This window comes from Somniosus microcephalus, chromosome 2, assembly GCF_052327205.1.
Source record: "Somniosus microcephalus isolate GS21.2 chromosome 2, FLI_Smic_1.0, whole genome shotgun sequence".
Taxonomy (NCBI): domain Eukaryota; kingdom Metazoa; phylum Chordata; class Chondrichthyes; order Squaliformes; family Somniosidae; genus Somniosus; species Somniosus microcephalus.
The window spans coordinates 184,870,721-184,883,745 of record NC_140988.1 but is presented as its reverse complement, the minus strand read 5'-3'; the positions used below and the strand labels follow the sequence as shown (position 1 = coordinate 184,883,745).

At 47.1% G+C, this 13,025-nt stretch overlaps 1 protein-coding gene across 2 annotated transcripts in view; it reads right to left on the bottom strand.

Annotated features, from left to right (window-relative positions):
• zcchc4 (zinc finger, CCHC domain containing 4) overlaps window positions 1-7,330 on the bottom strand; it is a 104,230-nt gene extending 96,900 nt beyond the window's left edge. Inside the window, exon 1 of one of the 2 annotated variants that reach the window (XM_085967998.1) lies at window positions 6,872-7,330. In XM_085967998.1, the coding sequence (XP_085824124.1) occupies window positions 6,872-6,950 (79 nt within the window). In that variant the 5' untranslated portion in view covers window positions 6,951-7,330. The remainder of the gene's footprint in view (window positions 1-6,871) is intronic. The other variant, XM_085968007.1, reaches the window with a different exon arrangement.
• Between the last annotated feature and the right edge of the window lie 5,695 nt (window positions 7,331-13,025).

Here is a 13,025-nt window from a genome sequence, read left to right as displayed (position 1 = left end):
TATGGAGATGGGATGGGCAAAAGAGAACAATTGTTGCATTTCAATATTCTCAGCAGAATAAAGTGACTTCCTTTTAATCTACCTGTCAGTTTATGATTGTACATTTACCGTAAGGTAAGTAGTTTTCAATGGATGAGTAACAGGAAATAACATTCAATCACACCCGGGAACTATAGCATTCTGACAGCTGAACATTATATTTCAAAACCAGTTGAGCATACCTTTACCTGCCGAGCTCACGAGACAGGCCCTGCAAATCAGCGACTATTCAGAGTTAGGCAACAGAGTAGGATGAAGAAAACAAACTATGAATGCTGGAAATTTAAATCAGAATGCAAGAAAATGCTGCAAATCGACAGTAAGTTCATCAGCATCTGAAAAGTGTCAAACACTTCAGTGGTGTTTGTTGGTGCTTTTCAAGTTTACAAAGCATTCTTCCCATCTTCTATCCATTAGAAAAATATGAGAACAAGCAAAACAATAGCCAAATGAATCCAGTAACATTATCATAGGTTTGTGCAATTTCAGTATTCACAACCTGGCCAATTAACACCCCATCGGTCTACTCTCAATCATCAGCAAAGCGATGGAAGGTGTCATCGACAGTGCTATCAAGCAGCACTTACTCACCAATAGTCTGCTCACTGATGCCCAGTTTGGGTTCTGCCAGGACCACTTGGCTCCCGACCTCATTACAGCCTTGGTCCAAACATGGACAAAGCAGCTGAATTCCAGAGGTGAGGTGAGAGTGACTGCCCTTGACATCAAGGCAGCATTTGACCGAGTGTGGCATCATAGAGCCCAAGTGAAACTGAAGTCAATGGGAATCAGGGGGAAAACTCTCCACTGGCTGGAGTCATACCTAGCACAAAGGAAGATGGTTGTGGTGATTGAAGGTCAATCATCACAGCCCCAAGACATCGCTGCAAGAGTTCCTCAGGGCAGTGTCCTCTGCCCAACCATCTTCAGCTGCTTCATTAATAGCATTTCCACCATTTACAAGGCACAAGTAAGGATGGGATGGAATACTCTCCACTTGCCTGGATGAGTGCAACTCCAACAACACTCAAGAAGTTCGACACCATCCAGGATAAAGCAGCCAGTTTGATTGGCACCCCATCCACCACCTTAAGCATTCACTCCCTCCACCACCGGCGTACCGTGGCTGCAGTGTGTACCATCTACAAGATGCACTGCAGCAACTCACCAAGGCTTCTTCGGCAGCATCTCTCAAACGCGCGACCTCTTCCACCTAGAAGGACAAGAGCAGCAGGCGCATGGGAATACCAACACCTCCAAGTTCCCCTCCAAGTCACACACCATCCTGACTTAGAAGTATATCGCCGATCCTTCATCGTCGCTGGGTCAAAATCCTGGAACTCCCTACCTAACAGCACTGTGGGAGTACCTTCACCACACGGACTGCAGGGGTTCAAGGCGGCGGCTCACCACCATCTTCTCAAGGGCAACTAGGGATGGGCAATAAATGCTGGCCTTGCCAGCGACGCCCACATCCCATAAACGAATAAAAAAATATTCACAAGTGAAGCACAGGCAATTTTAAATAAGCTTTTGAATCCCAATATCATGCAAGCCAATTTGGAAAAAAATAGGGCTGCATTTTCATTAAGCTGTCGGGAAGGAGGCGGGACTACAACTTTCGGATTTTAGTCCCGCCTCCATTGACGTCCGGCCAATCGACGCGATTTTCCCTTGATTGACCTTGTTGCGCCCGCCCAGTGGGCTCAGCAGGCCAATTAAGGGCCACCCAGCAACAGGTGACGCCACAGACTGAAATTTCATCTGTCAAGAGTTTTTGACAGATGAAATATCAGCGTTTCACAGCTGTTTGAAGCTGTCAAACACTGACAGTCTGACTTCTAACCTGAGTCCTTCTACGCAGACTCAGTTAGAACTCTCACCGACACTGGAAGCTGAAGGCTGTCACTTTTGACAGATCGCAGCCATTCGGCTTTCAGTGCCGGCTGAGTGATGGACTCCCGAAGCCTAGAGGAAGGCTGTAAAGGTAAGTACAGGTAATTTAAACTTCTTTACACACTTTAGACACACCAAACACAGTTACCTTTGCACTCATGCACCCATCACTCACCTGAACACCGACATCGCGACCCAAGTCCTTCAACCCGACGGCCCGCCTGCTCTAACCGGGCGTGGTTTGGAGCCGTCGGGAATCCCACACGACACCCTTCAAAATAAGGATTAGGCTAAAAACTGCCTGTTAACAGGCAGTTAATCGACACTAATCCCTTCCCGCCTCGGGTCGTCGGGTCCCAGTGTGGGGCGGGTACCCGCCTCCCTTGAAACTTACGTGGAGGCGGGTTTTGGGCAGGATGGTGTCGGGACCCCCGAATTCGGGATTTTTGCCCCCCCGCACGCCTGAAAGCCCGCCTCACGGCACACTGAAAATCTAGCCCATAGTCTTTGAAAAATTTAATTTGAGCCCTTTTTTTACTCATTCATGGGATGTGGGCATCGCTGGCAAGGCCAGCATTTATTGCCCATATCTAATTGCCCTCAAGAAGGCGGTGGTGATCCGCCTTCTTGAACCACTGCAGTCCATGTGGTGAAGGTACTCCCACAGTGCTGTTAGGGAGGGAGTTCTAGGATTTTGACCAAGCGACGATGAAGGAACGGCGATATATTTCCAAGTCAGGATGGAGTGTGAGTTGGAGGGGAACTTGGAGCTGGTGGTGTTCTCATGCACCTGCTGCCCTTGCCCTTCTAGGTGGTAGAGGTCGCGGGTTTGGGAGTTGCTGCAGTGCATCTTGTAGATGGGGCACACTGAAGTCACGTTGTGCTGGTGATGGAGGGAGTGAACGTTTAAGGTGGTGGATGGGGTGCTTTGTCCTGAATGGTGTCGAGCTTCTTGAGTGTTGTTGGAGCTGCACTCATCCAGGCAAGTGGAGAGTATTCCATCACACTCCTGACTTGTGCCTTGTAGATGGTGGAAAGGCTTTGGGGATTCAGGGGGTGAGATGCAATCGAAAAATGTTTGTCACCAATTATTCTTATTGTTTTAACTTGAGAAGACCAATGATTAACAAAACAAAAAACTTTTTTCTTTGTTATAAGTGGAAAATGTTCAATTACCCCACACTGTTAAAGTCCTAGTATTACTGACAGTGGAGTGACAGCAAACTATCTGCAAGTTCAACAGAGGGTCAGATAATCTGGGATGACCCCAAAAGGAGATAAAATCAGGAAAGAAATAGAAAGGTATGCTGTGATAAATAGGGAGATATTATTGGACTAATAATGTAGAGAATGTGAGTTCAAATCCCACCATGGAAGTTTGAGAATTTGAATTTGTTTTTTTTTTAAAAGCTGGAATAAAATGCTGATATCAGTAAAAGTGACCGTGAAGCTGCTGGATTTTTGTAAAAACCCAACTGGTTCACTAATGTCTTTTAAGGAAAGAAACCTGCCATCCTTAGCCAGCCTGGTCTTTAAAGGTCCCAGTCCAGCAGGTGGTTGACTCTTAACTGCCCTTTGAATTAGCCAAGCAAGCCACTCAGTTGGGAACATAGGAACAGGAGAAGGCCATTCAGCCCTCGAGCCTGTTCCACCATTCAATTAGATCATGGCTGATTTATATATTAGCTCCATTTACTCACCTTGGTTCCATATTAATTTAACTCTTTTTAACCCAGGTATCAATCTGGTGAATCTGTGCTGCACCCCCACCAAAGTCAATATATCCTTCCTGAGGTGCAATGAAAGAAAGACTTACATTTATATAGCGCCTTTCATGACCACTGGATGTCTCAAAGCGCTTTACAGCCAATGAAGTACTTTTGGAGTGTAGTCACTGTTATAATGTGGGAAACACGGCAGCCAATTTGCGCACAGCAAGCTCCCACAAACAGCAGTGTGATAATGACCATATAAACTGTTTTTGTTATGTTGATTGAGGGATAAATATTGGCCAGGACACCGTGGATAACTCCCCTACTATTCTTCGCAATAGTGCCATAGGATCTTTTACGTCCACCGGAGAGAGCAGAGTCTCGGTTTAACGTCTCATCTGAAAGACAGTACCTACCGACAGCGCAGCAGTCCCTCAGCACTGCACTGGAGTGTCAGCCTAGATTTGTGTATTCAAGTCCCTGGAGTGGGACTTGAACCCACAACCTTCTGACTCAGAGGAGAGGGTGCTACTCACTGAGCCACAGCTGACAATATCCAGAACTGAACACAGTACTCCAGAAGCAGTCTAACCTGAGCTTTATACAACGGTAGCATAACTTCTACACCTTTGTATTACAGCCCCCTTGAGATAACAGCAAACATCCATTAGCATTTTTAATTTTTTTTCTACATGCCCACTAGCTTGTAGTGATTTATGTCCATGCACCCCTAAATCTCAGCTTCACCATTTAGAAAATACTCTGATCCATCTTTCTTAGGTCCAAAGTGGGTGATCTTTCACATTCCCACATTGAACTCTATCTACCACAGTTTTGCCCAAGTTGTATCAAACTGATTTAATCTGACCCCAATGCACAATGGGTCCTGTGATTTATTTATAGGTTAAATCTGACCAAGTACTTTTAACCTATAGACACTGGTCTGATGACGTGTTATTTTCTGTCTTCTGAAGGAACTGGAGAACATGGTGGGTGTCCCATGTATTCTCCTGTAAGCAGTATTTCAAGATTAAGGGTTAATAATTAAATCTGTCAATGCTAACCCATGAAAGGGTACAGATTTCAGACCATATAAGACTCAGTTTGCTTATATAAACTCCCACTGAGAGATGAACACAAGATAAAACTGTTGGGGCAAAGCCTGCACCATACACCAACTGCAGCTGAATAGTCTCTTTCACTGTCAGATAATACCAGAGTTGTTCAGGACAGATAATTCGGCACAGAAGTTTCATTCACAACACAATTCACACCAAGGGAGTCATCAGCCTTCCAGGCTCTGCTGTTCATTGACAGGCTTCAAAAGCTAATTCCGGTTGATTTTCAGCGCACGAGTGATACATCGATGATGCACACATAGTCCAGCATCCTTTTGTGCCTACAAGCAACTGACCAAAGGCGGTTTTAGTTTTGGTCTATGAAGACATTCATCCTGCCCTCCTGGATGCACGGGATATAGCTCAGCAAAGATGCAGGTGGGGTTGGTCAACCGTAAGAGAATAAGGAAAAAAATAAAAGAATCCTGAAATAAATAGTCTCTAATTTGCTATTTACATTTGTTTTTTCTGCTGTTTGGATTGGGACTATAGCATGTCATGAACACCAACAGCACTGCGACAGGAATGGTTTCTTTTTTGCATAAGTCTTACTCCGCTAGTAACATTGGGAGCTTGCTGAGGACAGCTCAGGATTTATTACCCTTTTCACATCCGTTTAATTTTTGCACTGGGCGGGGGGGGGGGAGGTGGGTGAAGGAATGAGAAAGACATCCTCTAAAATGATGTTTCCCTCTCCATTCCAAATCAAAGAATTGCCACAGATGTCTCCAATTCTTGCAATGTTTTCCACATCATTTTTATAACACATTAACAAAAACAAAATCAGTCTATACGGCTCAATTTAGAGACACCTTTCATCAGTCTTAACAAAAGAATAAAGCTGATTTATTAGCTTAGAGTTGGGTCTGATGTTCATGGATGAGACAGGTGGCAAATCTCTACAGTAACTCTTTCCAGACTTCTTGTGCCTCAGTTACCTGCAGCAAGATGCCCTCTTGGTTTTAAAATGCAGTATCTCACTTATTTCTGCTCATCCTTCACATAAATGGCATTTCCCTGATGATGCAGACAGCCCTGCCTTAAAGCACAAGCTGTCAAAGGCCCTAAGCTCTGGCTCCAAGGCCTTGAGCATATAAATCTAGGCTGACACTCCAGTGCAGTGATGAGGGAGTGCTGCACTGCTGGAGGTGCCTTCTTTCAGATGAGATGTTAAACCTGCTCTCTCAAGTGGATGTAAAAGATCCTACGGCACTATTTCAAAGAGGAGCAGGGGAGTTATCCCCGGTGTCCTGTCCAATATTTATCCCTCAATCAACATAACAAAAAACAGATTACCTGGTCATTATCACATTGCTGTTTGTGGGAGCTTGCTGTGCTGCAAATTGGCTGCCGCGTTTCCCACATTACAACAGTGACTACACTCCAAAAGTACTTCATTGGCTGTAAAGCGCTTTGAGACATCTGGTGGTCGTGAAAGGCGCTATATAAATGCAAGTCTTCCTTTCTTTAAACACTGCTTAAAACCTACCTCTTTGACCAACCTATCCTAATATCTCCTTATGTGGCTCGGTGTCAAATGTTGTTTCATAATGCTCCTGTGAAGCACCTTGGGACGGTTTACTACGTTAAAGGTGCTATATATATATATATATATATATATACACACAAGTTGTTGTCAGCCACACATCTGACTACCTCCCCGGAGCGAGGCGATGCGGCTGCTTCCAAATGAAATAAAAATCAGAAAATGCTGGCAACAATCAGCAGGGCATCTCTGGGGAGAGAGAGAGAGAGAGAGAAACGTAGGGTTAACGTTGGAGGTCCATGACCTTCGGTAAGAATTGGAAGAGGTTACATGAGTACATCTGTAACAACTTCCAGTTCTGACCAAAGGTCGTGGACCTGAAAGGTTAATCCCATGTTTCCCTCCCCACGGATGCTGCCTGACTTGCTAAGTATTATGCAGCATTTTCTGCTCTTATTTCAGATATCTAGTACTTTGCTTTTTTGTTTCCAAATGAACGTATTTTTGTTTTAAATGTGAGCTACAGTGCTTCTTCCGCCTGCTGTGTGCAGGGAGCCAGCACTAGGCCGAGCTCTGAGGCTGCGGCTGAGCTGCACCGCTCCCCCTCGCTCCGTCCTTACCATGAGGGCACAGGGGGGCTCCGGACTCCGCTTCCTGGTTGATGATCAGCTCAATTCCCGCAGCCTCAGACATTCCCATTCATTCATTCAGCAGCAGAACGCCCGGTCCCGCTGCCTGCCACAACAAAGGCACGTGACCTCCGACTGACGTCACTCACGCGACGGCATCTCATCGAGCCCCCCCCGTCCCCTTCAACTTAAGGCGCATTAAAAGATTCACTGGCCTAAAAAAAGGAGCATTAAACACGAGCCCCCGGCCCCCCAGAAAAAAATAACTAGAAAATGAGCAACATTCTGGTTCCAAATGAAAACTCCGCCCGGGCGAAGCGTGCGCTTTGTCTCAATGTTTTATTCTGCTCCGTCAGCACCGGCAGGTGACGTTGAACACAGAACGGACAGCTGAGGTCACAATGGGTGCGGATTCTCCGTTCCGTGCTCGACCGCTCTCGAGCTGCGCCGCACATCCCCCCCTGTCCATCTGCCGCATAAGAAAAATGGTTCCTTTATAGACAGACCCGGCAAGTGCCACTTACTATTTGTGCTCAGGGCTCTTTGATTCACCTATACAGTATTAAAGTAGATTACAGTATTAAAGAATGTGATTGAGTAGGATACAGAGAGGATGTTTTCACTTGTGTGGGGAAAAGCAAAACTAGAGGCCATCAACCCAAGATAGTGGCCCAAGAAAACAAATAGGGAATTTAAGAGAAACCTCTTTATCCAGAGAGTGGTGAGAATGTGGAACTCGCTACCAGAAGGAGTGGTTGAGGCAAATAGTGTAGATGCACTTAAGGGGCAGTTAGATAAGCATAAGAAGGAGAAGGGCTCAGAGGGTTAGTTAGTTGAGGAAAGATGGGAGGAGGCTTTAGTGGAGCATGAATGCCGGTATGTGTCTTGTTTTGCACACTTTGTACAAAAATAATAAATTGCAGGACAACAGGAGTATTACAGTTTAAACTCTTTTAATGAAGCATCAGGTCTGTAAGCTTTCTCAATCAATACAGCACGGTGTGGACAAGATAGAGTTAGGACCCCTGGGTCTTCTAAACAGTAGCAGTCCTTACAGATGCCTGCAGGCCAATGACAATTCAGCATGTGATCACGTGAATATAATAGGTATTCCTTACAGATGCCTGCGGGCCAATGATAATTCAATATGCAAATGTTACATCCCCTTTTAAAAGAAAAATGTTATGCATTACTTTTGAACCTTTCTTCTACATAATGTTCTCAGTAGCATCAACATATAAGTAAACTTAGCATTTAACTAGCACTGAAAACATCTCAACGTTTCAATAACGATGTACAGTTTTTTTAGGGCAGCGATCCGCCTACACCCTTTGGCAGTTCACAAGTCAAGGATAACTCTAGGCTTGACCTCTCGTCCCGACCTTGTGTGGTATGGAACTGAGCATGCTCCTGAATCGGTCAACAAATCAGGTTCAGGTTTAGGTTCAGGTAAGTATGGTGTGTTTTGTGTATTGCTCTGTTCATCACACTCTGTTGCACTGATCCTCTTGTCGGAATGACGGTGTTGTTCCTTGGTGTTCAGGAGGTGCCTGCGATTGCGGCGGTACACTTGTCTTTCTGGGGTGCGGACGTGATACGATCGCTCAGTGTCAGCTGGCTGGATGACGACTGCTGTCTTCCAGTAGTCATGCTCCTGGATTCTGACAGATTCTCCATTGTGCAGCGGCGGCAGTAGTCTAGCTGACCTGTCAGAGTATCTCTTTTGGTGTTGCTGTCTGTACACGTTTTGCATTCACTTGCTTGCAGCTGACGACCTGCCAGGGCCTGTCTGGGATACGGTGAGGTATCATGGGCTCTTTGACATTTGATGGGCGGCGTACTAGACAAATGGAACATTTTCCGACAATGTCCTCAATGTGTTTGCACATTCCGGGCCAAAACATAATGTCACGTGCTCTTTGTTTGCATTTTTCCATGCCCATATGTCCAGCATGAATTTTTGTCAAAATCTCTTTGAGATTGGTAGGAATGATGATTTTCTCCCCTTTGAAAATGATTCTGTTGATTTGTGACAGTTCGTCTCTGTGGTTCCAGAATTCAGATATGCTCTGAGGGCATTTCCTCCTTTCCTCAGGCCATCCTTCATGTATGACTTTGCTCAGCAGTGTGAGTTGTGCATCTTTCTCTGTTCCTGCTCGGATCTCCTTCAGTTTTGAGTCACTCACAGGTAAACTGTTGTACACCATGTGCACCTGCACATCTATGCCTTCACTGAGGCTGCTGTCCTGGTAGCTAAGAGACTTTCTGGAGAGCGTGTCTGCGACAGGAATGTCTTTGCCTGGACGGTGAATGATTGTGAAGTCGTACTTCTGTAGCTGAAGGATCATTCTCTGTAGCCTTGGTGGGGTGCGGCTAGTGGTTTCCTCATGATTGACTCGAGGGGTTTGTGGTCGGATTCCACAATGACTTGTCGGCCATAGACGTACTGGTGGAAACGCTTACATCCAAACAGAATTGCATATAGCTCTTTCTCGATTTGAGCATAGTTGATTTCACTGTCTGTGAGAGATCTGGAAGCGTAGCCGATGGGCTTTCCTTCTTGCAATAATACTGCGCCTCGTCCGTACTTTGACGCGTCCACTTGTAGTCTGAGCTCTTTGTTAGGGTCGAAGTAGGCAAGGACTGGTCCTGGTTCTCTGGTGATTAGGTCTTTCATTTTCTGAAATGCTGTGTCATGTTGTTTGTCCCACAGGAACTCATTGGATTGTTTGAGCAACTGACGCATGGGTGCGTTGATTTCGGAGAGGCTCGGGGCAAACTTGGCTAAATAGTTAACCATGCCTATTACTGTCTCTAGCTCTGCACGGTTCTTCGGCGGCTCCATCTTCTTGATGGCGGAGATTTTCTCTGGATCCGGCTTAATGCCATCAGTTGAGAGGCGATGCCCGAAATAACTGATCTCGGTGGATCCGATTATGCTTTTCTCGGGGTTGAGCCGGATACCTTTCTCCCGTGATCTTTGTAGCATCACACGGAGGTTCCTGTCATGTTCCTCTCTATTCCTGCCATAGACGAGGATGTTGTCTACGATTGCGACTACTCCGTCGAGGCCTTCATAGGTTTTGTCGATCTTCCGCTGGAATTCATCCTGAGCTGAGATAAGGCCAAATGGTAAACGCAGAAATCGGTAGTGTCCAAATGGTGTGTTGAACGTTGTTAGCTTAGATGACTCTTCCGTGAGCTTGATATTCCAGTATCCTGATCGTGCGTTCATTACACTGAAGTAACGTGCTCCCACTAGCTTGGGTGTGATGTCATCTAGCGTTGGTAGAGGGTAGTGAGGGCGTTTGATAGTCTTGTTCAAATCTTTGGGGTTGAGACAGACTCTGAGCTTGCCTGTACGTGGTTTCTCAACCACTACTCACGCGTTGACCCACTCTGTCGGTTCTGTTTCCCGGACGATGATTTCTTTATTCTCCATTCTCTGCAGCTCCTCCTTCAGGCGACTACGTAGAGAAAGGGGTATCCTTCTCGGTGGGCAAACCACAGGGGTTGCTGCTGGGTCAAGGTGAATAGTGCATTCACCTGGGAATAGTCCGATTCCTTTGAAAACGTCAGCGAACTCCTCCATGACTGTCTGCTTCTCAACTGGTGTTGTCAATGATAGCACTAGCTTGACGAGGTCCATGTCTAAACATGCCTTTAGACCTAGCACTGGAGGTGCTCGAGTGTCAATAATGTAAAAGTTCAACATCATGTCGCTTTCTTTGTACTTGCATTTCATCATGCATGTGCCTTTTACATTGAGCTGCTCACCTCCATAGCCGGTCAGTCTGCGTGAGGTGGGCTGTAGCTCACACTCATCCTTCAAGCTGTGATACTCACTCAGAGGAATTACATTAACCTGAGATCCAGTGTCGAGTTTAAACTTACGCTCTTTGCCTTGTTTTCCTATCTCAATATCGGCAAAAGCTTGCTCAGTCTCTGAAATCTGTTTTTTCTGTGACACAGAATCAATAAACAGTTCCTCTGCATTTGGCTCTCTATCTGGCATTTGGCTGTCACTCACCCTGTGTATTGTTTTTCCGAAAACAGTCCTGCAAACTTTAGCACAGTGGTTCCGTTTACCACATTTAGTACATTGCCTTCCTTTGCCAGGGCAGTACTCCTTTTCTCCATGCCTGTTGTTTCCACAATATCCACAGTTTTTGAAGCGTTTTATGTCTGTGTCGCCCATTTTTAGAACTCTCGCTGTTCTTTCTGTTCTGAAACACGCTCTCTGGGCGGTGTTCTTTGGTATGTGTCTATTAACTGCGTGCACTGTCTGTTCACGCGAGCTGCTCGTGGCACCGGTTATGGTTTTCAACTGTGCTTGGGCTATCTCGTGCGATCTAACTATGTCTATAGCTTTGTTCAGCGTTAGCCCGGACCCAACATTCAAAAGTTTCTCTCTCACTTTAGCTGAATGTATTCCAAACACGATGCGGTCTCTGACCATCTCATCTTTATCTGCATACTAGCAGGGAAGCCCCGCGTTGCAGGGCAATTTTGGGGCTGGTGGATGTGTGGGCCGGGAGCCTGGGACTGGATTTGGGTTGTCGGCAGTTTCCAGGGCTTTTTTGGGCCTGGTGGATGTGTGGGCCGGGAGCCTGGGACTGGATTTGGGCTGTCGGCAGTTGGAGAAGCCTAGGCCTGTTTTGCACTGTTTTTTAACCTAAACATTTCTAGCTTTTAATACCTTCAAAGATGAAAGTTAAAGTACTTATAAAACATTTTTGGTAAATCTTATTTTTTTTAAAAAAGAAACTGACCTGGATTACCAAAGTTTTTAGCTGCCCTGGCTGCTGTATAATGGCTGACAGATCCCTGAGATGAAAACGATTAGTCCCGCCCACACACACACACACCGATTGGTCAACCATCAGGTGACTGAATTGTAGGATTGGTCAATCATGACGGCACAGGATTGGTCGACCTTGACGTCAGTCAATGCTAATGAGTGGAATTTTGAAGGTTTTTTGTATAATGTGCGAACAATTTTTGTCCGACCGAAAAGTAAATACGCTTATGACCGTTCTGGAATCGTAAGCTTTCTTTGGATGTAGCGCACGTGTAGGTACGCTCTATAACTTTCGAGTGTATAGCCGGACAGACAGACAGACGGAAGGACAGACAGACAGATCGACTGCTTTATATATATAGATAGACGAGCTGGAGTGCCCGGCGGTGCCGAGGCTTTTTCGAGGGCATGTTGTTGTTGGAAGAGAGAGAGAGAGAGAGCGACTGGTGGTGGGGGGGGGGGAAAGAGAGAGAGCGACTGGGGGGGAAGACAGAAAGAGCGACTGGGGGGAAAGAGAGAGCGACTGGGGGAAGAGAGAGAGCGACTGGGGGGAAGAGAGAGAGCGACTGGGGGGAAGAGAGAGAGCGACTGGGGGAAGAGAGAGAGCGACTGGGGGGAAGAGAGAGAGCGACTGGGGGGAAGAGAGAGAGCGACTGGGGGGGAAGAGAGAGAGCGACTGGGGGGAAGAGAGAGAGCGACTGGGGGGAAGAGAGAGAGCGACTGGGGGGAAGAGAGAGAGCGACTGGGGGAAGAGAGAGAGCGACTGGGGGGAAGAGAGAGAGCGACTGGGGGGAAGAGAGAGAGCGACTGGGGGGAAGAGAGAGAGCGACTGGGGGAAGAGAGAGAGCGACTGGGGGAAGAGAGAGAGCGACTGGGGGGAAGAGAGAGAGCGACTGGGGGGAAGAGAGAGAGAGCGACTGGGGGGAAGAGAGAGAGCGACTGGGGGGAAGAGAGAGAGCGACTGGGGGGGAAGAGAGAGAGCGACTGGGGGGGAAGAGAGAGAGCGACTGGGGGGAAGAGAGAGAGCGACTGGGGGAAGAGAGAGAGCGACTGGGGGGAAGAGAGAGAGCGACTGGGGGGAAGAGAGAGAGCGACTGGGGGGAAGAGAGAGCGACTGGGGGGAAGAGAGAGCGACTGGGGGGAAGAGAGAGCGACTGGGGGGAAGAGAGAGAGCGACTGGGGGGAAGAGAGAGAGCGACTGGGGGGAAGAGAGAGAGCGACTGGGGGGAAGAGAGAGCGACTGGGGGGAAGAGAGAGAGCGACTGGGGGGGAAGAGAGAGAGCGACTGGGGGGAAGAGAGAGAGAGAGCGACTGGGGGGAAGAGAGAGAGCGACTGGGGGGAAG